This window comes from Salmo trutta, chromosome 13 (genome assembly GCF_901001165.1).
Source record: "Salmo trutta chromosome 13, fSalTru1.1, whole genome shotgun sequence".
Taxonomy (NCBI): Eukaryota; Metazoa; Chordata; class Actinopteri; order Salmoniformes; family Salmonidae; genus Salmo; species Salmo trutta.
Genome location: NC_042969.1, coordinates 83,534,018 through 83,561,983, shown reverse-complemented (window position 1 = coordinate 83,561,983; position 27,966 = coordinate 83,534,018). Strand labels below are relative to the sequence as shown.

Genomic DNA, 27,966 nt, shown 5'->3' with positions numbered 1-27,966 from the left:
GTCAGCGTAGTGTCCAGAGCATGGAGGCGCTACCAGGAGACAAGCCAGTACATCAGGAGACGTGGAGGAGGCCGTAGGAGGGCAACAACCCAGCAGCAGGACCGCTACCTCCGCCTTTGTGCAAGGAGGAGCAGGAGGAGCACTGCCAGAGCCCTGCAAAATGACCTCCAGCAGGCCACAAATGTGCATGTGTCTGCTCAAACGGTCAGAAACAGACTCCATGAGGGTGGTATGAGGGCCCGACGTCCACAGGTGGCGGTTGTGCTTACAGCCCAACACCGTGCAGGTAGTTTGGCATTTTCCAGAGAACACCAAGATTGTCAAATTCGCCACTGGCGCCCTGTGCTCTTCACAGATGAAAGCAGGTTCACACTGAGCACGTGACAGACGTGACAGAGTCTGGAGACGGCGTGGAGAACGTTCTGCTGCCTGCAACATCCTCCAGCATGACCGGTTTGGCGGTGGGTCAGTCATGGTGTGGGGTGGCATTTCTTTGGGGGGCCGCACAGCCCTCCATGTGCTCGCCAGAGGTAGCCTGACTGCCATTAGGTACCGAGATGAGATCCTCAGACCCCTTGTGAGACCATATGCTGAAGCGGTTGGCCCTGGGTTCCTCCTAATGCAAACAATGCTAGACCTCATGTGGCTGGAGTGTGTCAGCAGTTCCTGCAAGAGGAAGGCATTGATGCTATGGACTGGCCTGCCCGTTCCCCAGACCTGAATCCAATTGAGCACAACTGGGACATCATGTCTCGCTCCATCCACCAACGCCACGTTGCACCACAGACTGTCCAGGAGTTGGCGGATGCTTTAGTCCAGGTCTGGGAGGAGATCCCTCAGGAGATCATCCGCCACCTCATCAGGAGCATGCCCAGGCGTTGTAGGGAGGTCATACAGGCACGTGGAGGCCACACACACTACTGAGCCTCATTTTGACTTGTTTTAAGGACATTACATCAAAGTTGGATCAGCCTGTAGTGTGGTTTTCCACTTTAATTTTGAGTGTGACTCCAAATCCAGACCTCCATGGGTTGATAAATTGGATTTCCATTGATTATTTTTGTGTGATTTTGTTGTCAGCACATTCAACTATGTAAAGAAAAAAGTATTTAATAAGATTATTTCTTTCATTCAGATCTAGGATGTGTTGTTTAAGTGTTCCCTTTATTTTTTTGAGCAGTATATATATATATATATATATATATATATACAGTCTTGTAATGATGTACAAATGGTTAAAGTACAAAAGGTAAAATAAATAAACATAAATATGGGTTGTATTACAATGGTGTTTGTTCTTCACATGTTGACCTTTTCTTGTGGCAACAGGTCACAAATCTTGCTGCTGTGATGGCACACTGTGGTATTTCACCCAGTAGATATGGGAGTTTATCAAAATCGGGTTTGTTTTCGAATTATTTGTGGATCTGTGTAATCTGCGGGAAATATGTGTCTCTAATATGGTCATACATTGGGCAGGAGGTTAGGAAGTACAGCTCAGTTTCCACCTCATTTTGTGGGCAGTGTGCACATAACCTGTCTTCTCTTGAGAGCCAGGTCTGCCTACGGCAGCCTTTCTCAATAGCAAGGCTATGCTCACTGAGTCTGTACATAGTCAAAGCTTTCCTTAAGTTTGGGTCAGTCACAGTGGTCAGGTATTCTGCCACTGTGTACTCTCTGTTTAGGACCAAATAGCATTCTAGTATGTTCAGTTTTTTTGTTAATTCTTTCCAAAGTTTCAAGTAATTATCTTTTTGTTTTCTCATTATTTGGTTGGTTGTAATTGTGTTGCTGTCCTGGGGGACCAGCATGCTTAAGGGATATTTCTCCAGGTTCAACACTCTGTAGGTGATGGCTTTGTTAAGGAAGGTTTGGGAATCACTTCCTTTTAGGTGGTTGTAGAATTTAACTGCTCTTTTCTGGATTTTAGTAATTAGTGGGTATCTGCCTAGTTCTGCTCTGCATGCATTATTTGGTGTTTTACATTGCACACGGAGGATATTTTTGCAGAATTCTGCATGCAGAGTCTCAATTTGGTGTTGGTCTCATTTTGTGAATTCTTGGTTGGTGAGCGGACCCCAGACCTCACAACCATAAAGGGCAATGGGTTCTATAACTGATTCAAGTATTTTTAGCCAGATCCTAATTGGTATGTTGAATTTTATGTTCCTTTTGATGGCATAGAACGCCCTTCTTGCCTTGTCTCTCAGATCATTCACAGCTTTGTGGAAGTTACCTGTGGCGCTGATGTTTAGGCCGGGGTATGTATAGTTTTTTGTGTGCTCTAGGGCAACGGTGTCTAGATGGAATTTGTATTTGTGGTCCTGTGTCTTTCTGTACGGTCTGTCACTGTCAGAAGGACATTATTGTAATGTGTTCAAGGTGCAGAAGATATTCCACAGACCTCCTGCAACTGCCCCCCTTTGGTAAACCTCAGGAGATGGAGGGAGAGGGAGAGGTAGAAGGAGAGATAGGGGGAGAGGGACAGGGAGAGATAGGGGGAGAGGGACAGGGAGAGGGAGAGATAGGGGGAGAGGGTGAGGTAGAGGGAGAGGAAGAGGTAGAGGGAGAGATAGGGGACAGGGAGAGATAGGGGGAGAGGGTGAAGTAGAGGTAGAGGGAGAGATAGGGGGAGAGGGTGAGGGAGAGGTAGAGGGAGAGATAGGGGGAGAGGGTGAGGTAGAGGGGGAGATAGGGAGAGGGGGATAAGAGGAGATAAGCGAGGGTAAAATAGTAGGTACAGGGGGTACAAAAAGTACTCTCTTTTAGAGAGGTATTATCAACACATCACATAAATAACCTACCAATAACCTACTCTTCCAGGTGGAAATGATTGTGGCCTCTCTTTCAGTCTCTTATTTTTCTCTGTCCCTCTTTCCTCTCTGTTATGGTTTAGAGTGATACCCTCTCCGGGAGCCGGTTGAGTTACGGTCCTGCGTGTTTATTCCATGGAAAACACTACCGAGAAATAAAGAATTCCCCTGATCGTGTTGATGCTTCGCTCTGACAAGAACCACCCCCAGCAGATCGTCTGAACACACACTGACAGACACAAACACAGAGCCAAGTATCTGTGTCACGCTCCAATGCAACGGAACGGCATTTTTTCTCCTTGAAGTGGTCGTAAGAGTAATAATTAGGAGAGAAGCTATGCTGGGCACCAGAGTCTAACTCAGCCAGGCTGTGTCATACACTGGTAGCACTCCATTAAACACACACGCGCACACACACACACACACACACACACACACACACACACACACACACACACACACACACACACACACACACACACACACACACACACACACAGAGAGCCAGGCTGTGTGGTAAAAAACTGGTCAGTCTCCATTTCAAACACATTACAGGTGAGAGAGGCAGGGGTAATAACATTTAAAACTTGCTCTGACGGAGACAACAGGTCTCATATGTCAACTCTTACCCTCTCGTAATCTCTTACCCTCGACCTCCTCCCTCCCTCAGTCTCTCTACCCAATCTCATCCTTTCCTTCCCACCACCTCTCCTCCTCTGTCTCCTGATCCCTCTCCTCTGTCTCCTGTACCCTCTCCTCCTCTGTCTCCTGACCCTCTCCTCCTCTGTCTCCTGTACCCTCTCCTCCTCTGTCTCCTGATCCCTCTCCTCCTCTGTCTCCTGATCCCTCTCCTCCTCTGTCTCCTGTACCCTCTCCTCCTCTGTCTCCTGATCCCTGTCCTCCTCTGTCTCCTGATCCCTGTCCTCCTCTGTCTCCTGATCCCTCTCCTCCTCTGTCTCCTGTACCCTCTCCTCCTCTGTCTCCTGTACCCTCTCCTCCTCTGTCTCCTGATCCCTCTCCTCCTCTGTCTCCTGATCCCTCTCCTCCTCTGTCTCCTGATCCCTCTCCTCCTCTGTCTCCTGATCCCTCTCCTCCTCTGTCTCCTGATCCCTCTCCTCCTCTGTCTCCTGATCCCTCTCCTCCTCTGTCTCCTGATCCCTCTCCTCCTCTGTCTCCTGATCCCTCTCCTCCTCTGTCTCCTGTACCCTCTCCTCCTCTGTCTCCTGATCCCTCTCCTCCTCTGTCTCCTGTACCCTCTCCTCCTCTGTCTCCTGATCCCTCTCCTCCTCTGTCTCCTGATCCCTCTCCTCCTCTATCTCCTGCTCCCTCTCCCCCTCTGTCTCCTGCCCCCTCCCAGCCTCTGTCTACTTCCCCCTCCCAGCCTCTGTCTCCTGCCCCCTCTCCCTCTATGTCTCCTGCTCCCTCTCCTCCTCTGTTTCCTGTACCCTCTCCTCCTCAATCTCCTGTACCCTCTCCCCCTCTGTGTCCTGTACCCTCTCCCCCTCTGCCTCCCGCCCCTGTCCCCTCTCCCCCTCTGTCTCCTGCCCCGTCTCCCCTTTGTCTCCGGCCCCCTGCCCCCTCTGCCTCCCGCCCCCTCTCCCCCTCTGTCTCCGATTCCCTCTCCCCCGGATGTATCCTCAGCGTTCCCTTCCCCTCTGTACTGCATTGCCATAAAAAGCTTGCCTCACTTAGACTTTTCCTATCAGCAGGAAGTTGATTAGCAGAGTAATAAAACCTCAGTCAGACACATGTGTTTCTTATTGCAGAGTACCAGAGAACCAGAGGACCAGAGTACCAGAGGACCAGAGTACCAGAGGGCCAGAGTACCAGGGGACCAGAGAACCAGAGTACCAGAGGACCAGAGAACCAGAGGACCAGGGGACCAGAGTACCAGAGGGCCAGAGTACCAGAGTACCAGAGGACCAGAGTACCAGAGTACCAGGGGACCAGAGGACCAGAGTGCAGAGTACCAGGGGACCAGAGTACCAGAGAACCAGAGTACCAGGGGACCAGAGTACCAGAGGACCAGAGTGCCGAGTACCAGGGGACCAGGGGACCAGAGTACCAGAGGACAAGAGGACCAGAGTACCAGAGTACCAGAGTACCAGAGTACCAGAGGACCAGAGTACCAGAGGACCAGAGTACCAGAGGACCAGAGTGCCGAGTACCAGAGGACCAGAGTACCAGGGGACTAGGGGACCAGGGGACCAGAGTACCAGGGGACCAGGGGACCAGAGGACCAGAGTGCAGAGTACCAGGAGACCAGAGTACCAGAGAACCAGAGTACCAGGGGACCAGAGTACCAGAGTGCCGAGTACCAGGGGACCAGGGGACCAGAGTACCAGAGGACCAGAGTACCAGAGTACCAGAGGACCAGAGTACCAGAGGACCAGAGTACCAGAGGACCAGAGTGCCGAGTACCAGAGGACCAGAGTACCAGGGGACTAGGGGACCAGGGGACCAGAGTACCAGGGGACCAGGGGACCAGAGTACCAGGGGACCAGGGGACCAGAGGACCAGAAGACCAGGGGACCAGAGGACCAGAGGACCAGAGTACCAGGGGACCAGAGTACCAGAGAACCAGAGTACCAGGGGACCAGCGTACCTGGGGACCAGAGGACCAGAGGACTAGCGGATCAAAGGACCAGAGGACCAGAGTACCAGCAGATCAGGGGACCAGAGGACCAGCGTACCAGGGGACCAGAGGACCAGCGGACCAGAGGACCAGAGTACCAGAGGACCAGAGGACCAGAGTACCAGGAGACCAAAGGACCAGGGGACCAGAGTACCAGAGTACCAGGGGACCAGGTGACCAGAGGACCAGGTGACCATGGTGAATGGCTCTAATTGGTGAGCCATGCTGGACAGAGCCAAAGAATGCACCCCATGTTGTTTATAGGGTCCACAGTGGTTAAGTTTAGAATGCACCCCATGTTGTTTATAGGGTCCACAGTGGTTAAGTTAAGAATGGTCAGATCTGTTCCAAATGTGGACTGGAACTGCTGGGTTCTTTACAAGCAGGTAAAACACAGAACCAACCAGACTGGGGCATCAGCATGGTATCCAGAGAACGTTTCTTAGTGTTGTGTTGTTTGTCTGATGTACAGTTGAAGTCGGAAGTTTACATACACCTTAGCCAAATACATTTAAACTCAGTTTTTCACAATTCCTGACATTTAATCCTAGTAACAATTCCCTGTTTTAGATCAGTTAGGATCACCACTTTATTATAAGAATGTGAAATGTCAAAATAATAGTAGAGAGAATTATTTATTTCAGCTTTTATTTCTTTCATCACATTCCCAGTGGGTCAGAAGTTTACATACCCTCAATTAGTATTTGGTAGCATTGCCTTTAAACTGTTTAACTTGGGTCAAACGTTTTGGGTAGCCTTCCACAAGCTTCCCACAATAAGTTGGGTAAATTTTGACCCATTCCTCCTGACAGAGCTGGTGTAACTGAGTCAGGTTTGTAGGCGTCCATGCTCGCACACGCCTTTTCAGTTCTGCCCACACATTTTCTATGGGATTGAGGTCAGGGCTTTGTGATGGCCACTCCAACACCTTGACTTTGTTGTCCTTAAGCCATTTTGCCACAACTTTGGAAGTATGCTTGGGGTCATTGTCCATTTGGAAGACCCATAGACCCAATTAGCCTATAAGAAGCTTCTAAAGCCATGACATCATGTTCTGGAATTTTCCAAGCTGTTTAACCTGTTTGGGCTAGGGGGCAGTATTTGCACGGCCGGATAAAAAACATACCTGATTTAATCTGGTTACTACTCCTGCCCAGAAACTAGAATATGCATATAATTAGTAGATTTGGATAGAAAACACTCTAAAGTTTCTAAAACTGTTTGAATGGTGTCTGTGAGTATAACAGAACTCATATGGCAGGCCAAAACCTGAGAAGATTCCATTCCATATGCCCTGTCTGACAATTTATTGTCCTTCTGTAGCCTCTCTATCAAAAATACAGCATCTGTGCTGTAACGTGACATTTTCTAAGGCTTCCATTGGCTCTCAGAAGGCGCCAGAAAGTGGAATGAGAGGTCTGCAGTCTCTGGGCTAAGTACAGCAGCTCTGTTTGTTACTGGCCAGCCTGGGGACAGTGACACTGGAGATCTGCGGTCACGAGAAGTCGCCATGTTTTTCTTTCAGCCTTTGAATGAATACAACGTCATCCGGTTGGAATATTATCACTATTTTAAGAGAAAAATCGCATAAAAATTGATTTTAAACAGCGTTTGACATGCTTCCAAGTACGGTAATGGAATATTTTGAATTTTTTTGTCACGAAATGCGCTCGTGCATCACCCTTCGGATTGTGACCTGAATGCACGAACAAAACGGAGCTATTTCAATATAACCTGTTGAGGCCAGGGGGCAGTATTGAGAATTTTGGAAAAAAATATGTGCGCATTTTTAACTGCCTCCTACACCAACTCAGAAGCTAGAATATGCATATTATTGTTCAGGTTTGGATAGAAAACACTCTGAATTTTCTAAAACAGTTTGAATGGTGTCTGTAAGTATAACAAAACTCATATTGCAGGCAAAAACCTGTGAAAAATAGATTAAAAAAAATGAGAATTTTGTGACTGTACTATTTAGTGTCATTGTTTTAAAGATACCACAGTGAGAAAGGATTCTGTTCGCAACTCCTACTGCTTCCACTAGATGTCAACGATCTTTAGAAAGTTGTTGGAAGCATCTGTCATGAATACAGACCGAATAAGAAAGCTTACAAGTTGACACGTCATCACTTCATTTTTTGCGCCTGCGCATGAATCTGAGAAGAGAGTCTTTGTCATTATCGTTTATTCTAGACACTTGATAGGTTGTGTGAAAATATTACTGATGTTTACTGATGTTTCACGTTAAAAATGAAACAAAAGATTAGTGCTAAACAACGTTTGACATGTTTAAACAAACGTAAATAGATTATTTACTAGGTTTTCTTTAGCTTTTCGAAGTGACTTTACAGTGCCCACCTCATTTTGTGGGAGCCTACTGAACGCTAACTATTTGGACATAAATGATGAACTTTGTCAAAAGAAACCACATTTGTTCTGGACCTGGGAACTCTGGCAGCGCCTTCTGATGGAGATAATCAAAGGTAAGGGGATATTTAGAATGTTATTATCGATATTAGATGATGCTAATGCTAACGGTATAGCTTAGCTTAGCTTAGCATATAGCCTATTGTTGTTAGCATAGTACCCAGTTTATGCAAAATGTGATTTCCCAGTAAAGTTATTTTGAGATCTGGCCATTCGGTAGCAATTACGAGATGATAATATATTATTCTTTGAATGACAATATTATAATTTACCAATGTTTTCGAATAGTTATTCCGTGATTTGTAATGCTGGATTCACTGGGTGCATTCGAGCCGAAAAAAATTCTGAATTTCACCGCGACTGTAAATGCTGTTTTTGGATATAAATATGAACTTGATGGAACTAAAAATGCATGTATTGTATAACATAATGTCCTATGAGTGTCATCTGATGCAGATTGTCAAAGGTAAGTGCATAATTCTAGCTAGTTTTCTGTCTGTTGATGCCCTTCTTTGAATTGGCTAAACATTACATGCAGCTATTGTCAATGTACTCTCCTCACATAACCTAACTTTATGCATTCTCTGTAAAGCCTCGGAAAATCGGACAGCGTGGTTAGATTTAGGAGATATATCTTTCAAATGGAGGAAAATAGTTGATTATTTGATTATTTGAAATGATTACTCTTGCAGTTTTGAATTCCCCGCCATGGTCACATGACAATGAATCCCATTACCGGGATTAGATCGGGATAAGATCCTCAACAGGATAACTATGGATTATTTGGAACCAAAACAACATTTGTTATTGAAGTAGAAGTCCTGGGAATGCATTCTGACGAAGAACAGCAAAGGTAATCCATTTTTCTTATAGTAAATCTGAGTTTGGTGAAGGCCAAACTTGGTGGGTGTCAAATTAGCTAGCCGTGATGGCCGGGCTATGTACTCAGAATATTGCAAAATGTGCTTTCGCCGAAAAGCTATTTTAAAATCTGACACCGCGATTGCATAAAGGAGTTCTGTATCTATAATTCTTAAAATAATTGTTATGTATTTTGTGAATGTTAATCGTGAGTAATTTAGTAAATTCACCGGAAGTTTTCGGTGGGTATGCTAGTTCTGAACATCACATGCTAATGTAAAAAGCTGGTTTTTGATATAAATATGAACTTGATTGAACAAAACATGCATGTATTGTATAACATAATGTCCTAGGAGTGTCATCTGATGAAGATCATCAAAGGTTAGTGCTGCATTTAGCTGTGGTTTTGGTTTTTGTGACATATATGCTTGCTTTGAAAATGTATGTGTGATTATTTTTGGCAGGGTACTCTCCTGACATAATCTAATGTTTTGCTTTTGCTGTAAAGCCTTTTTGAAATCGGACAATGTGGTTAGATTAACGAGAGTCTTGTCTTTAAAATGGTGTAAAATAGTCATATGTTTGACAAATTGAAGTTATAGCATTTATGAGGTATTTGTATTTCGCACCACGCGATTCCACTGGCTGTTGACTAGGTCCCACCTTGCCCAGGGAGGTTAACAAACTCCATATGGCTGCCATAGTCAGCTTGTCTGGGTACAGTCAATACACCATATGGAAGAAATAATGCTTCCTCCCCTTTTAAATAATGGTTCCTTCCCTTTTAATAATGGTTCCTCCCCTTTTAAATAATGGTTCCTTCCCTTTTAAATAATGGCCCCGTCCCCTTTTAAATAATGGTTCCTTCCCTTTTAAATAATGGTTCCTTCCCTTTTAAATAATGGCCCCGTCCCCTTTTAAATAATGGCCCCGTCCCCTTTTAAATAATGGTTCCTTCCCTTTTAAATAATGGCCCCGTCCCCTTTTAAATAATGCTTCCTCCCCTTTTAAATAATGGTTCCTTCCCTTTTAATAATGGTTCCTCCCCTTTTAAATAATGGTTCCTTCCCTTTTAAATAATGGCCCCGTCCCCTTTTAAATAATGGTTCCTTCCCTTTTAAATAATGCTTCCTCCCCTTTTAAATAATGGTTCCTCCCCTTTTAAATAATGGTTCCTTCCCTTTTAAATAATGCTTCCTCCCCTTTTAAATAATGGTTCCTTCCCTTTTAAATAATAGTTCCTTCCCTTTTAAATAATGCTTCCTCCCCTTTTAAATAATGGTTCCTTCCCTTTTAAATAATGGTTCCTCCCCTTTTAAATAATGGCCCCGTCCCCTTTTAAATAATGCTTCCTCCCCTTTTAAATAATGCTTCCTCCCCTTTTAAATAATGGTTCCTCCCCTTTTAAATAATGCTTCCTCCCCTTTTAAATAATGGTTCCTCCCCTTTTAAATAATGGTTCCTCCCCTTTTAAATAATGGTTCCTCCCCTTTTAAATAATGGTTCCTCCCCTTTTAAATAATGGCCCCGTCCCCTTTTAAATAATGGTTCCTCCCCTTTTAAATAATGGTTCCTCCCCTTTTAAATAATGGTTCCTTCCTTTTTAAATAATGGTTCCTTCCTTTTTAAATAATGGTTCCTTCCCCTTTAAACAATGGCCCCGTCCCCTTTTAAAGGAAAGCAAAATGACAGCTGTGTTTTCTTCTGTTGTCTAATTATTTCCTACTGACCACTTAGCATGTCTAGTAATGAGAGATGACACACACTACACGTCTGCTAATGACAGAGTGGCTGTGAGTGGACATGTTACTTACACAAGTGGCCCTTTAGAGAGCTGTGGAGGTAAACAAAAGGGAGGGAATGTGTCCTGAGCTTTTGCTGAACTTTGAACCCCTTTAAGCCAGCACTCTGGTTCTCAGGCTTCGTAGTCAATGAGATCATTTCTTCTTTCAGGAGGGAACAGAGTGCGTATATACACGCGAACACACACGCACTGTACCTTCCTGTGTGGAGTGGGCTGCTGGGTCATGGCCATGGAGAAGCCGTGAGCTCCTTTTAGCTGGGTCCTCTTCCACTGTCTTCCCAACCTCTGAACACAGTCATCCAGAGAGGAGAGGGGAGCGCTGTGCTGACTCTGGAGGACAGGGAGAAAAGGAGATTTAATCCGGTTGATCACCTGTGTGTGCGTGTGTGTGTGTGTGTGTGTGTGTCTGTGTGTGTGTGTGTGCATGCGTGCGTGTGTGCGTGTGTGTTTTGTTGTGTTATAGAGCACCCACCTGTAGGTGAAGCAGCATGATGTTGATCCAGAGGTGCGGCTGGAGGCTGGTGAGGGTGAAACAGGACTTGGTATACAGACAGTAAGGCCCCTTCAGAGGGCACGAGAACGACAGCTTCGCCACACTGCCATGGCTCGAGTCTAAAACCCACAGAGTTGCATACACACACACACACACACACACACACACACACACACACACACACACACACACACACACACACACACACACACACACACACACACACACACACACACCAGCAAACAGATATAAAATAGTAAGACTGTGTTTTTGATCAGTTTCAATCTTTTCTAAACCTTACTCACTCTACAACATGTCCACTCATCTCTTTCCCCCCTCCCTGACTCTCTGACGATAGAGGGTTAAAGCCTGTAGAATAAACCCTGACGATAGAGGGTTAAAGCCTGTAGAATAAACCCTGACGATAGAGGGTTACAGCCTGTAGAATAAACCCTGACGATAGAGGGTTACGGCCTGTAGAATAAACCCTGACGATAGAGGGTTACAGCCTGTAGAATAAACCCTGACAATAGAGGGTTACAGCCTGTAGAATAAACCCTGACGATAGAGGGTTACAGCCTGTAGAATAAACCCTGACGATAGAGGGTTAAAGCCTGTAGAATAAACCCTGACGATAGAGGGTTAAAGCCTGTAGAATAAACCCTGACGATAGAGGGTTACAGCCTGTAGAATAAACCCTGACGATAGAGGGTTACAGCCTGTAGAATAAACCCTGACGATAGAGGGTTACAGCCTGTAGAATAAACCCTGACGATAGAGGGTTAAAGCCTGTAGAATAAACCCTGACGATAGAGGGTTACAGCCTGTAGAATAAACCCTGACGATAGAGGGTTAAAGCCTGTAGAATAAACCCTGACGATAGAGGGTTACAGCCTGTAGAATAAACCCTGACGATAGAGGGTTACAGCCTGTAGAATAAACCCTGACGATAGAGGGTTAAAGCCTGTAGAATAAACCCTGACGATAGAGGGTTACAGCGTGTAGAATAAACCCTGACCATGGAGGGTTAAAGCCTGTAGAATAAACCCTGACGATAGAGGGTTACAGCCTGTAGAATAAACCCTGACGATAGAGGGTTAAAGCCTGTAGAATAAACCCTGACGATAGAGGGTTACAGCCTGTAGAATAAACCCTGACGATAGAGGGTTAAAGCCTGTAGAATAAACCCTGACGATAGAGGGTTACAGCCTGTAGAATAAACCCTGACGATAGAGGGTTAAAGCCTGTAGAATAAAACTGTAAGTCTGCACCACCCTTACCCCTGACACACATGGCCTTACATTACGTTCCTACTCAGCACTGCCAAAGCTCCAGGGGAGAAACTAGCCCCAAACTCTTTATAAACCTACTCAACTCTATGCAATGAGAGTGTGTACATGTGTTTCAGTGGGTGCGTTTGCAGTTTGAGCTGTGATTGTGCTGTCTGCTTGGTGTGTGTGTGTGTGTTTGCTGTTGTACGTATGCTGTCTGATCCATGTGTGTGTGTGTGTGTGTGTGTATGTGTGTATGTGTGTATGTGTGTATGTGTGTGTGTGTGTGTGTGTGTGTGTGCTGTTGTACGTATGCTGTCTGATCTATGTGTGTGTGTGTGTGTGTGTGTGTGTGTGTGTGTGTGTGTGTGTGTGTGTGTGTGTGTGTGTGTGTGTGTGTGCTGTTGTACGTATGCTGTCTGATCCATGTGTGTGTGTGTGTGTGTGTGTGTGTGTGCTGTTGTACGTATGCTGTCTGATCCATGTGTGTGTGATTGACTCCTGGCTGTCTCCTCCTTGGCCCTGGTGTTACACAAGGTAACCGGAGGAACTAGAACAACATCCCATCCTGTCACTATCTATCATCACCTCTACTTTCACTACCCATTTCCCTGTGTGTGTGTGTGTGTGTGTGTGTGTGTGTGTGTGTGTGTGTGTGTGTGTGTGTGTGTGTGTGTGTGTGTGTGTTACACAGCTGTCTCTCTGTTTCTCTATGTAATGTTTAAAGTGATGTAGTCAGATCAAAAAGACCAACAGGGATTCTCTACTAAGCTGGCTGGGGTCAGAATGGTGGAGCTCTGAGGGACGTGCTTCTAACATATCAAAGACCTTCTGCTTCCACTCTGCCCTGGTGTCTTGGTTACCAATGATGTGGAGATAGAAGAAACTTCAAACTTGACTCTACAGGGAGAGACAGGGACTGTTAACCCAGGAATCTACAGGGAGAGACAGGGACTGTTAACCCAGGGCTGTACAGGGAGAGACAGGGACTGTTAACCCAAGGCTCTACAGGGAGAGACAGGGACTGTTAACCCAGGGCTGTACAGGGAGAGACAGGGACTGTTAACCCAAGGCTCTACAGGGAGAGACAGGGACTGTTAACCCAGGGAGAGACAGTGGCTGTTAATCCAGGGAGAAACAGGGACTGTTAACCCAGGGCTGTACAGGGAGAGACAGGGACTGTTAACCCAGGAATCTACAGGGAGAGACAGGGACTGTTAACCCAGGGCTGTACAGGGAGAGACAGGGACTGTTAACCCAGGGAGAGACAGTGGCTGTTAACCCAGGGAGAGACAGGGACTGTTAACCCAGGGAGAGACAGGGAGAGACAGGGACTGTTAACCCTGGGCTGTACAGGGAGAGACAGGGACTGTTAACCCAGGGAGAGACAGGGACTGTTAACCCAGGGCTCTACAGGGAGAGACAGGGACTGTTAACCCAGGGCTGTACAGGGAGAAACAGGGACTGTTAACCCAGGGAGAGACAGGGAGAGACAGGGACTGTTAACCCAGGGCTGTACAGGGAGAAACAGGGACTGTTAACCCAGGGTGAGACAGGGAGAGACAGGGACTGTTAACCCAGGGCTGTACAGGGAGAAACAGGGACTGTTAACCCAGGGAGAGACAGGGAGAGACAGGGACTGTTAACCCAGGGAGAGACAGGGACTGTTAACCCAAGGCTCTACAGGGAGAGACAGGGACTGTTAATCCAGGGAGAGACAGTGCTCTACAGGGACTGTTAACCCAGGGCTGTACAGGGAGAAACAGGGACTGTTAACCCAGGGTGAGACAGGGAGAGACAGGGACTGTTAACCCAGGGAGAGACAGGGACTGTTAACCCAGGGAAAGACAGGGAGAGACAGGGACTGTTAACCCAGGGCTCTACAGGGGTAGAGTGGAGATGGGTAGTGTGGACTGGGGTAGTGTGGACTGGGGTAGACTGGAGAGGGGTGTGGGGTGTTTTATTTGGGGCTGCGCTGCTGACCCTGAGTCTGTACCCGCAGAAGGAGAGGCAGACTGTTTGGACCCCCAACCCTCATCTGTTTCTGGTTAGACTGGACTCTGTATAAGTCATAATTAAATAGTCCAACCCAGCCGGCCGGCCACAACATTTACTGCAGCCCTGCACATTCATTCATTTCATTCATAAAAAAACTAAACACACTGCCTGCAATTATGCTCCTTTATGCATTTTTTGGCTCTTAGTTTGGTTTTCAACCTCACCTTCTGGTAACTACTGGGATACATCAATCCATTGGTATCTCTGTTACTACTAACTACTGGGATACATCAATCCATTGGTATCTCTGTGACTACAGGCATGTCTGAGCTCTGTAGGGGAGATGGAGGGAGCGAGAGAAGGTGTGTGTGTGTGTGTGTGTGTGTGTGTGTGTGTGTGTGTCTGTGTGTGTGTGTGTGTGTGTGTTAGGGTGTGGGTCGGGGTCAGGGTTCAGCATTAATTATTTCCCTTCCACTGCCCTTGTCAAAACACAGACCTCCTCTAGGAGACAGTAATCACACCTTAAGCCTCCTCACACGCTGGGAAACAGAGTGTGTGTGTGTGTGTGTGCTGACTCCTTGAGTAACCACATCCTGTACAGCTGAGTTGTCTGGCACAGATTGCTTTACACAGTCTCTGTGTACTGTACTGTGTGTGTGTGTGTGTGTGTGTGTGTGTGTGTGTGTGTGTGTGTGTGTGTGTGTGTGTGTGTGTGTGTGTGTGTGTGTGTGTGTGTGTGTACGTATGTACTCTACTGTTCAGTGTTACATGATCACTGATCAGATAATGTGTGAACTCACCAGGTCACCAGGTCATGTTATCAATCATCCTGATGTACTGTACTGATCAGACTTTTCATTTAGAGACAAATCCTGACCTTAGATCAAACCACATTACCGGTGCTCATTCTTTCAGACATAAAGGTAACTGACAAAATAAAGGAAACACTTGAGTAAATGAGGGGTACAAAGAACATTGAAAGCAGGTGCTCTGTCACCAGATCTCAAACCAATTGAACACTTATGGGAGATTCTGAAGCGGCTCCTGAGACAGAGTTTTCCAGCACCATCAACGACACATGGAAGAATGGTGTCGTATCCCTCCAAAATAGTACCAGACACTTGTAGAATCCATACCAAGGCACACTGACGTTTGTCTGTCAGCTCTGCCATCTCTGTCAGCTCCGTCAGCTCTGTCAGCTCCGTCAGCACCGTCAGCTCCGTCAGCTCTGTCAGCTCCGTCAGCTCTGTCAGCTCTGTCAGCTCTGTCAGCTCTGTCAGCTCTGTCAGCTCTGTCAGCTCTGTCAGCTCTGTCAGCTCCGTCAGCTCCGTCAGCTCTGTCAGCTCTGTCAGCTCCGTCAGCTCCATCAGCTCTGGCAGCTCTGTCAGCTCGTTGTGGCCCAACGTCCTATTAAGACATTTGGGCTCTATTTTCGTCTGGCGCAATTGTCAAACGCATGCTTGTTTGCCATTTTGACATGTTAAAGACGTTGCTCAACTATTTTCAAATCCCTAGTGGGAGGATTAGTAATTTACCTGTCTTATATGCGCTTGCAATGCGCTGCGCTGCGGTGGGAGGGGAGGGGTGTCCATATCTGAGGTCCTTAAAAACGTACACCAAAGTGCCAATTTCAGTATACGCTGTTGGTGTTATTTAAATCATTTCTAAACATTGACTATAAATGACAGAAGACGTGAGAAATAAATCTGACAGTTTGTTAGTTATGATGCTATTATAAAGCAGAACTTACAGATGTTTGTGTGAGATGTATTGTAGCATTTGGAGGGGCGTGGCCACCAAGCGCAGGTGACCATGGTCTACTCATTAATTAAGGGACACTCCCGTACTAATTAGGGGGGTAAAAGTTTCTGCTCTAGTCCAGCTCTTTAAAAGTATTCTATATATTTTGGTATCGTACAGATTATAGTATCTAAACTGTTATTGTAGAGTTGTTTACGTTGCTAAGTGTTTATTGGCTTAGTGCTTTCTATTAATACAAGTGTTTCCTGTCACCTGGTCTCTGCCAGGGTGCTCAGGTGGGGATCTTTATGGGAGTTGAAGATGTCTGCCTGGCTCTGCAGGGGTTAGCCAGGGTTGTTCTGAGCCCTAGAGGCTAGTCAGACTGTCCAGCACCTTGTTGGATGATTTGTATACTTTGTAAATACTTGCACCTGCTCCAAAAACCCTCAAATAAAAACTATGCACTAGATCTACTACTTCCTGCCTCTCTCTGCTCACCAACACCAGCCAGACAGCTACAACCATCTCTACTTCCTGCCTCTCTCTGCTCACCAACACCAGACAGACAGCAACAACCATCTCTACTTCCTGCCTCTCTCTGCTCACCAACATCAGCCAGACAGCTACAACCATCTCTACTTCCTGCCTCTCTCTGCTCACCAACACCAGCCAGACAGCTACAACCATCTCTACCTCCTGCCTCTCTCTGCTCACCAACACCAGCCAGACAGCTACAACCATCTCTACTTCCTGCCTCTCTCTGCTCACCAGCTTCAGCCAGACAGCTACAACCATCTCTACTTCCTGCCTCTCTCTGCTCACCAACACCAGCCAGACAGCTACAACCATCTCTACTTCCTGCCTCTCTCTGCTCACCAACACCAGCCAGACAGCTACAACCATCTCTACTTCCTGCCTCTCTCTGCTCACCAACTTCAGCCAGACAGCTACAACCATCTCTACTTCCTGCCTCTCCTAGCTCACCAACACCAGCCAGACAGCTACAACCATCTCTACTTCCTGCCTCTCTCTGCTCACCAACATCAGACAGCTCCAACCATCTCTACTTCCTGCCTCTCCTAGCTCACCAACACCAGCCAGACAGCTACAACCATCTCTACTTCCTGCCTCTCTCTGCTCACCAACACCAGCCAGACAGCTACAACCATCTCTACTTCCTGCCTCTCCTAGCTCACCAACACCAGCCAGACAGCTACAACCATCTCTACTTCCTGCCTCTCTCTGCTCATCAACATCAGCCAGACAGCTCCAACCATCTCTACTTCCTGCCTCTCCTAGCTCACCAACACCAGCCAGACAGCTACAACCATGCAAGGCAAGTAAGAGGCCTACCATCCACCAACAATTTGGCAGGGTAATGGGCTGGTAACGGCAGAGTGATGAGCTGGTAATAGCAGTGTAATGAGCTGTTGATAGCAGGGTAATGAGCAGTTAATGGCAGGGTAATGAGCAGTTAATAGCAGGGTAATGAACTGGTAATGGCAGGGTAATGAGCAGGTAATGGGTGGGTAATGAGCTGGCGATGGCAGGGAAATGACAGGGAATTAACTGGTAATAACAATTTAATGAGCTGTTAATGACAGGGTAATGAGCTGGTAATGGAATATTAATGAACTGTTAATGACAGGGCAATGAGGTGGTTATGGGAGGGTAATGAGCTGGTAATGCTGTCCATTGACTACAGCTCAGCGTTCAACACCATAGTTCCCTCAAAGCTCATCACTAAGCTAAGGACCCTGGGACTGAACACCTCCCTCTGAAACTGGATCCTGGACTTCCTGACAGGTCTCCCCCAGGTGGTAAGGTAGGTAACAACACATCCGCCACGCTGACCCTCAACACAGGGGCCCCTCAGGGGTGCGTGCTCAGTCCCCTCCTGTACTCCCTGTTCACTCATGACTGCATTGGCCTTGCACGACTCCAACACCATCGTCAAGTTTGCAGATGACACAATAGTGGTAGGCCTGATCACCGACAAAGATGAGACAGCCTATAGGGAGGAGGTCAGAGACCTGGCCGTGTGGTGTAAGGACAACAACCTTTCCCTCAACATTATCAAGACAAAGGAGATGATTGTGGACTACAGGAAAAGGAGGACCAAGCAAGCCCCCGTTCTCATCGACGGGGCTGCAGTGGAGCAGGTTGAGAACTTCAAGTTCCTTGGTGTCCACATCACCAACAAACTATCATGGTCCAAACACACTAAGACAGTCGTGAAGATGGCACGACAAAGCCTATTCCCCCTCAGGAGACTGAAAAGATTTGGCATGGGTCTTCAGATCCTCAAAAGGTTCTACAGCTGCACCATCGAGAGAATCCTGACTGGTTGCATCACTGCCTGGTACGGCAACTGCTCGGCCTCCGACCTCAAGGCACTACAGTGTGTAGTGTGAACGGCCCAGTACATCACCGGGGCCAAGCTTCCTGCCATCCAGGACCTCTATACCAGGCGGTGTCAGAGGAAGGCCCTAAAAATGTTCAAAGACTCCAGCCACCCTAGTCATAGACTGTTCTCTCTGCTACCACACGGCAATCGGTACCCGGAGCGCCAAGTTTAGGTCCAAAAGGCTCCTTAACAGCTTCTATCCCCAAGCCATAAGACTCCTGAACAGTTAATCAAATGTTTAAAAAAATGTACTTATCTATTTTTTACTCAACACGTGTTTCTTCTTAACTTCCTTAAAGTATTGTTGGTTAAAGGGCTTGTTAGTAAGCATTTCACTGTAAGGTCTACACATGTTGTATTCAGAGCGTCTAACAAATAACATGTGATTTGATTTGATTAATAGCAGGGTACCTTCTATGACACAGTGTTCTGGTATGGGGATCTGTTGAACCATCTCAGAACAGAACTCTTTGATCTTCTCCATGTTGTCCCTCAGGTGGCTGTACAGCTTGTCCTCTTTCCCCTCTCCTATTCCTCCTCCTCTCCCTCCTTCCCCCTCTCCCTGTCCATCCCTCTGTTCCTCACGCGGCGTGGCCGGAGGGGTGGAGGGAGACAGGGAGTTCTCATTGGTTAGTTCCTTCTCAGTGGGAGATGTGTCTAAGGCTTCTGTTTGCTGATTGGATGGGGATTCTGAGAGGAATGTTAGCTCCACCCCTTCTCCATCCTGACCGCTGTCAGAGTTGATGGACCGTGACCTCACGGCTTGCAAAGCCAGACTCTTTGACCTGAGGAAGACACACACACACACACACACACACACACACACACACACACACACACACACACACACACACACACACACACACACACACACACACACACACACACACATCAACCTCGCTTATGGTGTAATCAATCAAAATCAATGAAATGTATTTATAAAGCTCTTTTTACATCAGTAGATGTCACAAAGTGCTATAGAGAAACCCAGCCTAAAACCCCAAACAGCAAGCAATGCAGATGTAGAAGCATGGTAACAGCATATTCATTAAGGTGATGTTGGATACTGTAACAGCTTATACACGTCATTTAGAAGTGTTGTTAACCTGTAAGATTTTAATTCATTTTTGCCACACAGTGTTACGTGGGAGAGAGTGAATTAGTACTACAGAAATAAGTTGTTTTGTCTTGAGTCTGGGTTTTTAATTTCCTCTACTGTTGTTTATGTATCCATTTTGTATCAATTTGTTAACTCTTGCACTGATATCCTGTAATACATCTGATGGGATGTTTTGTATGTTCCTGTTGCCAGTAAAAAAAAAAAAAAAGATCAAGTCAAGAGCAAATAAAAAGCTCAATTTCAGCAGGTCATGTGTGCTGACGTATGTATGTGTGTTGCTATAGACCAGTGGTCACCAACCTTTTCTGAGTCAAGATCACTTTCTGAGTCAAGATCACTTTCTGAGTCAAGATCACTTTCTGAGTCAAGATCACTTTCTGAGTCAAGATTACTTTCTGAGTCAAGATCCCTTTCTGAGTCAAGATTACTTTCTGAGTCAAGATCACTTTGAGTCAAGATTACTTTCTGAGTCAAGATCACTTCAAAATGCAAGCCGAGATCTACAGCTTAAACATGAACTCACTTCTAAAAACAGTAGCTCTTTGCTGTATTCGTTCTCTCTCTAGTCATGGTTTTAAAAGTTTCGAAATCTGACGGTATAAACTTTGCTGTAGCTTTTTTTTACGCCTGCTACGTTGCTACAGACAAATCTGAGCAATCTAAACCCGCTGGGATGACGTTCTTGGACCAGGTAAACAGCAGGGCCATCTCGCTTGCCTGGAGTTGAGGCGCTTGGCGGTGCGGAGATACTCCAGGTTTTTGTGGTCGGTCCACACAATGAAGAGATGTTCCGCCCCCTTCTAGCCAGTGCCTCTATTCTTCCAACGCCATCTTCACCGCGAGAAGCTCCCGATTCCCCACATCGTAGTTCCTCTCTGTGGCATTGAGGCGGTGGGAGAAGAAGGCGCAGGGATGCAGCTTAAGGTCCAGGGCAGAACGTTGGGACAGGACAGCCCCCAATCCGACATCTGAAGCATCGGCCTCCACCACAAACTGACAGGAAGGGTCAGGATGAACCAGGATAGGAGCAGTGGTGAAGTGGTGTTTAAGGTCCCGGAATGCCCGGTCAGCTGCAGATGACCACGTGAACGGAATCTTGGTAGAGCTGAATGCAGACAGGGGGAGGCCAGGGTGCTGTAACCCCGGATAAAGCGGAGATAAAAGTTGGCGAAACCCAGGGAGCGTTGCAGCTGCACCCTGGAAGTAGGCTGAGGCCAATCCACCACCGCTCTCACCTTCTCGGGATCCATCTGGACACTCCCAGCAGAGATGATGTAGCCCAGAAAGGGAATGGTGGAGAGATGGAACTCGCAATTTTCCGCCTTAACAAACAACTGGTTCTCCAGAAGGCGCTGGAGAAACTGTCGGACGTGGAACACGTGTTCTTGGGGGGAGCAGGAGAAAACGAGGATGTCATCAATGTAGACGAAGACTAACTGGTTCAGCATGTCGCTGAGAACATCATTCACCAGAGCCTGGAACACGGCAGGGGCGTTGGTGAGGCCAAAGGGCATGTCCAGATATTCATAGTGGCCACTGGCCGTGTTGAAGGCGAGTCTTCCACTCGTCCCCTCTCATATCTGCACCAGGTGGTAGGCGTTTCATAGATCCAGCTTAGAGAAAACAGTGGTCCCCTGGCGCGGCTCGAAGGCCGAGGAAATGAGTGGTAGCGGATAACGGTTCTTCACAATAATGTCATTGAGTCCCTGGTAGTCAATGCACAGGCGCAGGGTCTTGTCCTTTTTCTCCACGAAGAAGAAACCTGCGCCAGCGGGAGAGGAAGGGGGACAGATAAATCCTGTAGCTAGGAAGTCTCCAATGTAGGTCTCCATAGCCTTAGTCTCTGGTACCGACAGAGAGTACAGCTGTCCCTGGGGCGGCGTGGTGCTAGGGAGAAGGTCAATCCCGCAGTCATAGGGGCAGTGCGGCAGAAGGGAAGTGGCCTGGGACTTGCTGAACACCTCCGGGAGTTCCTGGTACTCCGCGGGAATGGCGGAGAGGTCCGGAGCAACTTCCAAGCCTCCAGGAAGACGTCCCGGGGCAGGCTGCACCGACTTCAAACAATGGGAGTGGCAGAACGGACTGCAGCCCATGGTAGCACCCGTAGACCAGTTGTTGAGGGGATTGTGTCACTGGAGTCAGGAGAATCCCAAAACCAGAGGAATCTCGGGGACTTGATGAGCAGGAATTTAATGGTCTCGCTGTAATTCCCTGACACACGTAGGTTGATGGGAGTGGTGTTATGGATGACCCGACCTTAAGAGCACCCGTCCAGCGATCTAACATCCATGGGAATGGAGAGGGGCTGAGTGGGGATGTTTAGCTCAGAAGCCAGTGTGGCGTCCAAAAAGCTCTCATCGGCCCCAGAGTCAATGAGGACACGGAGAGATTTGGAATGGTTTCCCCACAGCAGAATGACATGAAAAGGGGTGCGAGTAAGGGAAGCAGCAGAAAAGTTCTCCATATGGCCCACCAGAGTACTCGCTCCTACCGAAGAGCCTGGTACCGGGAAGAGCCTGTACCGGGAAAGAGGACACATGGGACCGTTGGGGACTACCGGGATGACTCAGAGGCAAGGTGGAATCCCTGTACGTGCGAGCAAATCAGTTTTCCTCTCCATCCGTCGTTCCCGCAATCGCACATTGATGCGGATGGTAAAAGCGATGAGGGAGTCAAGATCTGTGGGTAACTCCCGAGCAGCAAGCTTGTCCTTAACCTCCTCCGAGACACCGTGCAGGAACATTTTGAACAGGGCTTCCTGGTTCCACGCACTCTCTGCTGCCAACGTGTGGAAATCCACCGCATAGTCGGCCACATTAGCATCCGGGCAGCTTCTCTCCCGGAGAACGGGGCATCAAAAACCTTCCTCACCTCTCCCACGAACCCCTCCAGACTCACGCACATGGCCGGCTGTTGTTCCCATACGGCGGTAGCCCAGGTGAGAGCCCACCCAGACATCAGCGTGAGAGATGGGCTATCTTGGAGTGATCCGAGAGGAAGGAGGAGGGCTGAAGCTCGACAATGAGGGCACACTGAGCTAAAAACGCCCGACAGGTGCTTGGCTCGCCATTAAAGCATTCCGGGGGAGGTAAATGGGGCTTTTGGGAAGGTGGAGTGGCCGGTGGGGTGGCGCTGCTAACCGCCGAGTTACTGAGGGGCGGTGGAGTCACCACCGTGGCAGGCTGCCCCCCAGACAACCCACGGAATTGCTCCAGCAGCATGTCCAACGCCCGGTCGTGGCGCTCAGCCAACGTTTGGACCCCCTCCATCAGCCCACGAAGCAATTCCTCATGCCTGTGAAGAACCAATGGAGGCTCCTTGGGAGGAGATGGTGTTGCGCAGCTGGTCCGGGTCTTCTGGGTCAGTCATGGCCAGTTCGTACTATCAGGTATGAAGGTAAGACCCAGATGCAGACAACATCGAATTAACAAACGTTTAATAATCCAACAGGGGCAGGCAATAGACAGGTCAATGGAGGCAGGGGTCAGTAAACCAGAGGTGGGGCAACGGTATAGGTCGGCAGGCAGACTCAGGGTCAGGGTAGGCAGAGGTCAATAATCCTGAGGTGGGGCAAAGGTACCAGTCGGCAGGCAGACTCAGGGTCAGGGTAGGCAGAGGTCAATAATCCAGAGGTGGGGCAAAGGTACCGGTCGGCAGGCAGACTCAGGGTCAGGTAGAGTGGTCAGGCAGACGAGCTCAGAGTCAGGACAGGCAAGGGTCAAACCAGGAGGCCGAGAAAAAGAGAGACTGAGGAAAAACAGGAGCTGAGACACAAAAACGCTCGTTGACTTGACAAACAAGACGAACTGACAACAGACAAACAGAGAACACAGGTATAAATACACAGGGGATAATGGGGAAGATGGGTGACACTTGGAGGGGGGTGGAGACAATCACAAAGACAGGTGAAACAGATCAGGGTGTGACAGTTATGTGTGTTGCTATAGACTCACCTGTTAAACCTGATAGTGATGTGTGTTGCTATAGACTCACCTGTTAAACCTGATAGTGATGTGTGTTGCTATAGACTCACCTGTTAAACCTCATCTCTCTGTGTTTCTCTCTAGCGGCTTGTCCCATGCTGTTTCTGCGTTGGGGTGTAGGTGACCCCTCTCCACCCTCCTCCCCCATCTTCTCCTCAAACGCCTGGATCTTCACCTGCAGTCGCTGCTCTGACCCCCCTGCACACCCCCCTGCACCCCCACTGGCCTCTGAGATACAAGGGGAAGGAGGGCCTTCTGATTCCTCTTCCACCCTGAAACATGCAGAGACAGGAAGAGGTGTAAAGTAACAAACTTGTCTTAGCCAGCGTTTTCTCTCTCTCTCTCTCACACACACACACACACACACACACACACACACACACACACACACACACACACACACACACACACACACACACACACACACACACACACACACACACACACACACACTAGACCGGATAGGACTGGTGCTGGGCTGGAATGCAGCAGAGACAGATCGGACCTGAGAGAACTGGGCAGACCACCACACCTCTGGACATATTTCAAAACCCTCTCTCTCTCATACACACACGCACACACAGACACACACACAGAGAGAAGGAGAGAGAGAAGGAGAGAGAGAGAGAGAGAGAGAGAGAGAGAGAGAGAGGAGAGAGAGAGAGAGAGAGAGAGAGAAGGAGAGAGAGAGAGAGAAGGAGAGAGAGAGAGAGAGAGAGAGAGAGAGAGAGAGAGAGAACGGGGTAGAGGCTCTCCAACCATGTCAACCCCCCCACTCATCTGCTGACAGAACACTTTCAACTGCCCTTTCTTTCCTCCCTCTTCATCTCCTCTGTTCTATTCCTAAGTCCTCCCAGTCTTTATTTTCCAGAGAGAGACCCCAAGCAAAGCCTCTGGAAGCCACTGGTACATAATGTTCCTTGACCAGGCAGTGTGTGGTACCATTTCCAGAACCCAGCCAGTTGAATCACAGTCAACAGTAACACAATCACACACACACACTAGTGCTGAGTGATCGGTTCAGTTTCTGTAGAGATAACCAGACGTAGTAGGGAGTTATAGTTTCCAACAGGCCAATATTCTACATAGTTTAACACAGAAAACAACCATAATGCATTGTGCGCCTACTTGTCCGGTCTGTGTGTTTCTTTTCCACCTGCTACATTAAGTTAGTCTGGGGCAGAGAGAGAGAGAGAGAGAGAGAGAGAGAGAGAGAGAGAGAGAGAGAGAGAGAGAGAGAGAGAACAATGCATGATGGAGAGGGAGCGAGAGTAGCTGCTTCACCAGGGATCTCTACCTGCAAATACCTCATCTAAGTGATTAATAGTTGCTATTCAGCAGTCAAAAAAGTATGCTTTATTTACTTTTGAGTGCTCAACATTTGAGTGCTCAGTGCTCAGCACTAACACACACACACACACACACACGCACACACTCGCACGCACACACTCGCACGAGCACACACAGACACACGCACGCACATGCATGCACGCACGCGTGCACCCACACACACACACACACATACACACACACACACACACACACACACACACAGACACACATAGAAACACTAAATCAGTAAAACGTCCCTTTTTTGTCGTTGAGGCAAAGCTTTTCATTTACAGAGCTTTAATTGCAAAGAATAACGTGAGATTAGTGATTTGTTTTGGCATTGTAGTGGTAAGGTGGTAAGTCTGGGCAGAGAAAGCGATAGGGCCGTTTTAAGGGGTATTAACAGTGGTTATGCCGCTGTAGTAAAACTAACAGTCCATAAGGGTTCAGAATGAGATTTAACCATTCTGATTGGATGACAAGACAAACAGAGAATAACACAAAACCAGTCGGTTAGGAGGAAGATGAAGGAGTGATATTGAGGGACCTTACAATACAGCCAGGACAGTATTCCTACATTAAGGGTCGTCGGCCATTTTAAAATGGCGCGACTTACACTTGCAGTAGCAATTAGTCATATGTTTTCCAACCAGAAAACATGTTGTTCCAGGCAACAAACAAAAGAACTTTACTATGGAACACTGCACTGTTCTTGTTAAAACACCAATTAACTTAGTAGCTGTGAATAATTGAAGCTCATAAATGACAGAAATCAAATGTTTTATGGATGCTAAAAGAAGTGGTGACACGTTCCATTCAGTGGCTAATTTCCCTACAGACATGCTCCCAATGGGGATGGTTGAGTTTGTGTACAGTTTTTTGTGAGGCCTGTCAATATTTGTTTAAGTAGTCTGGCAAAAGTGTGTGTGTGTGTGTGTGTGTGTGTGTGTGTGTGTGTGTGTGTGTGTGTGCGTGCGTGCGTGCGCGTGTGTGTGTGTGTGTTTGTGCGTTCATGTGTACTCATATTTACTAGATGCTGTTCTTCCACTAATCTCATTGCAACTCCCCTCCAAGTCTCCGACCACTACCTTGTATCCTTTTCCCTCTCGCTCTCATCCAACACTTCTCACTCTGCCCCTACTCGGATGGTATTGTGCCGTCCCAACCTTCGCTCTCTCTCTCCCGCTACTCTCTCCTCTTCCATCCTATCATCTCTTCCCTCTGCTCAAACCTTCTCCAACCTATCTCCTGATTCTGCCTCCTCAACCCTCCTCTCCTCCCTTTCTGCATCCTTTGATTTTCTCTGTCCCCTATCCTCCAGGCCGGCTCGGTCCTCCCCTCCTGCTCCGTGGCTCGACGACTCACTGCGAGCTCACAGAACAGGGCTCTGGGCAGCCGAGTGGAAATGAGGGAAAACTCGCCTCCCTGCGGACCTGGCATCCTTTCACTCCCTCCTCTCTACATTCTCCTCTTCTGTCTCTGCTGCTAAAGCCACTTTCTACCACTCTAAATTCCAAGCATCTGCCTCTAACCCTAGGAAGCTCTTTGCTACCTTCTCCTCCCTCCTGAATCCTCCTCCCCTCCCCCCCCCCTCCTCCCTCTCTGCGGATGACTTCGTCAACCATTTTGAAAAGAAGGTTGACGATATCCGATCCTCGTTTGCTAAGTCAAACGACACCGCTGGTCCTGCTCACACTGCCCTACCCTGTGCTTTGACCTCTTTCTCCCCTCTCTCTCCAGATGAAATCTCGCGTCTTGTGACGGCCGGCCGCCCAACAACCTGCCCACTTGACCCTATCCCCTCCTCTCTTCTCCAGACCATTTCCGGAGACCTTCTCCCCTACCTCACCTCGCTCATTAACTCATCCTTGACCGCTGGCTACGTCCCTTCCGTCTTCAAGAGAGCGAGAGTTGCACCCCTTCTGAAAAAACCTACACTCGATCCCTCCGATGTCAACAACTACAGACCAGTGTCCCTTCTTTCTTTTCTCTCCAAAACTCTTGAACGTGCCGTCCTTGGCCAGCTCTCCTGCTATCTCTCTCAGAATGACCTTCTTGATCCTAATCAGTCAGGTTTCAAGACTGGGCATTCAACTGGGACTGCTCTTCTCTGTGTCACGGAGGCTCTCCGCACTGCTAAAGCTAACTCTCTCTCCTCTGCTCTCATCCTTCTAGACCTATCTGCTGCCTTTGATACTGTGAACCATCAGATCCTCCTCTCCACCCTCTCCGAGTTGGGCATCTCGGGCGCGGCCCACTCTTGGATTGCATCCTACCTGACAGGTCGCTCCTACCAGGTGGCGTGGCGAGAATCTGTCTCCGCACCACGCGCTCTCACCACTGGTGCCCCCCAGGGCTCTGTTCTAGGCCCTCTCCTATTCTCGCTATACACCAAGTCACTTGGCTCTGTCATATCCTCACATGGTCTCTCCTATCATTGCTATGCAGACGACACACAATTAATCTTCTCCTTTCCCCCTTCTGATAACCAGGCGGCGAATCGCATCTCTGCATGTCTGGCAGACATATCAGTGTGGATGACGGATCACCACCTCAAGCTGAACCTCGGCAAGACGGAGCTGCTCTTCCTCCCGGGGAAGGACTGCCCGTTCCATGATCTCGCCATCACGGTTGACAACTCCCTTGTGTCCTCCTCCCAGAGTGCTAAGAACCTTGGCGTGATCCTGGACAACACCCTGTCGTTCTCCACTAACATCAAGGCGGTGACCCGATCCTGTAGGTTCATGCTCTACAACATTCGCAGAGTACGACCCTGCCTCACACAGGAAGCGGCGCAGGTCCTAATCCAGGCACTTGTCATCTCCCGTCTGGATTACTGCAACTCGCTGTTGGCGGGGCTCCCTGCCTGTGCCAGTAAACCCCTACAACTCATCCAGAACGCCGCAGCCCGTCTGGTGTTCAACCTTCCCAAGTTCTCTCACATCACCCCGCTCCTCCGCTCTCTCCACTGGCTTCCAGTTGAAGCTCGCATCCGCTACAAGACCATGGTGCTTGCCTACGGAGCTGTGAGGGGAACGGCACCTCCGTACCTTCAGGCTCTGATCAGGCCCTACACCCAAAC

At 48.1% G+C, this 27,966-nt stretch overlaps 1 protein-coding gene across 1 annotated transcript in view; it reads right to left on the bottom strand.

Moving 5' to 3' along the window:
- LOC115206623 (ventricular zone-expressed PH domain-containing protein) overlaps positions 1–27,966 on the bottom strand; it is a gene marked incomplete in the record, with an annotated part of 193,336 nt that overhangs the window by 54,099 nt on the left and 111,271 nt on the right. Inside the window, 4 exon segments of the mRNA XM_029773783.1 lie at positions 10,736–10,870; positions 11,013–11,152; positions 18,861–19,234; positions 23,603–23,824. Of these exon segments, the coding sequence (XP_029629643.1) occupies positions 10,736–10,870; positions 11,013–11,152; positions 18,861–19,234; positions 23,603–23,824 (871 nt within the window).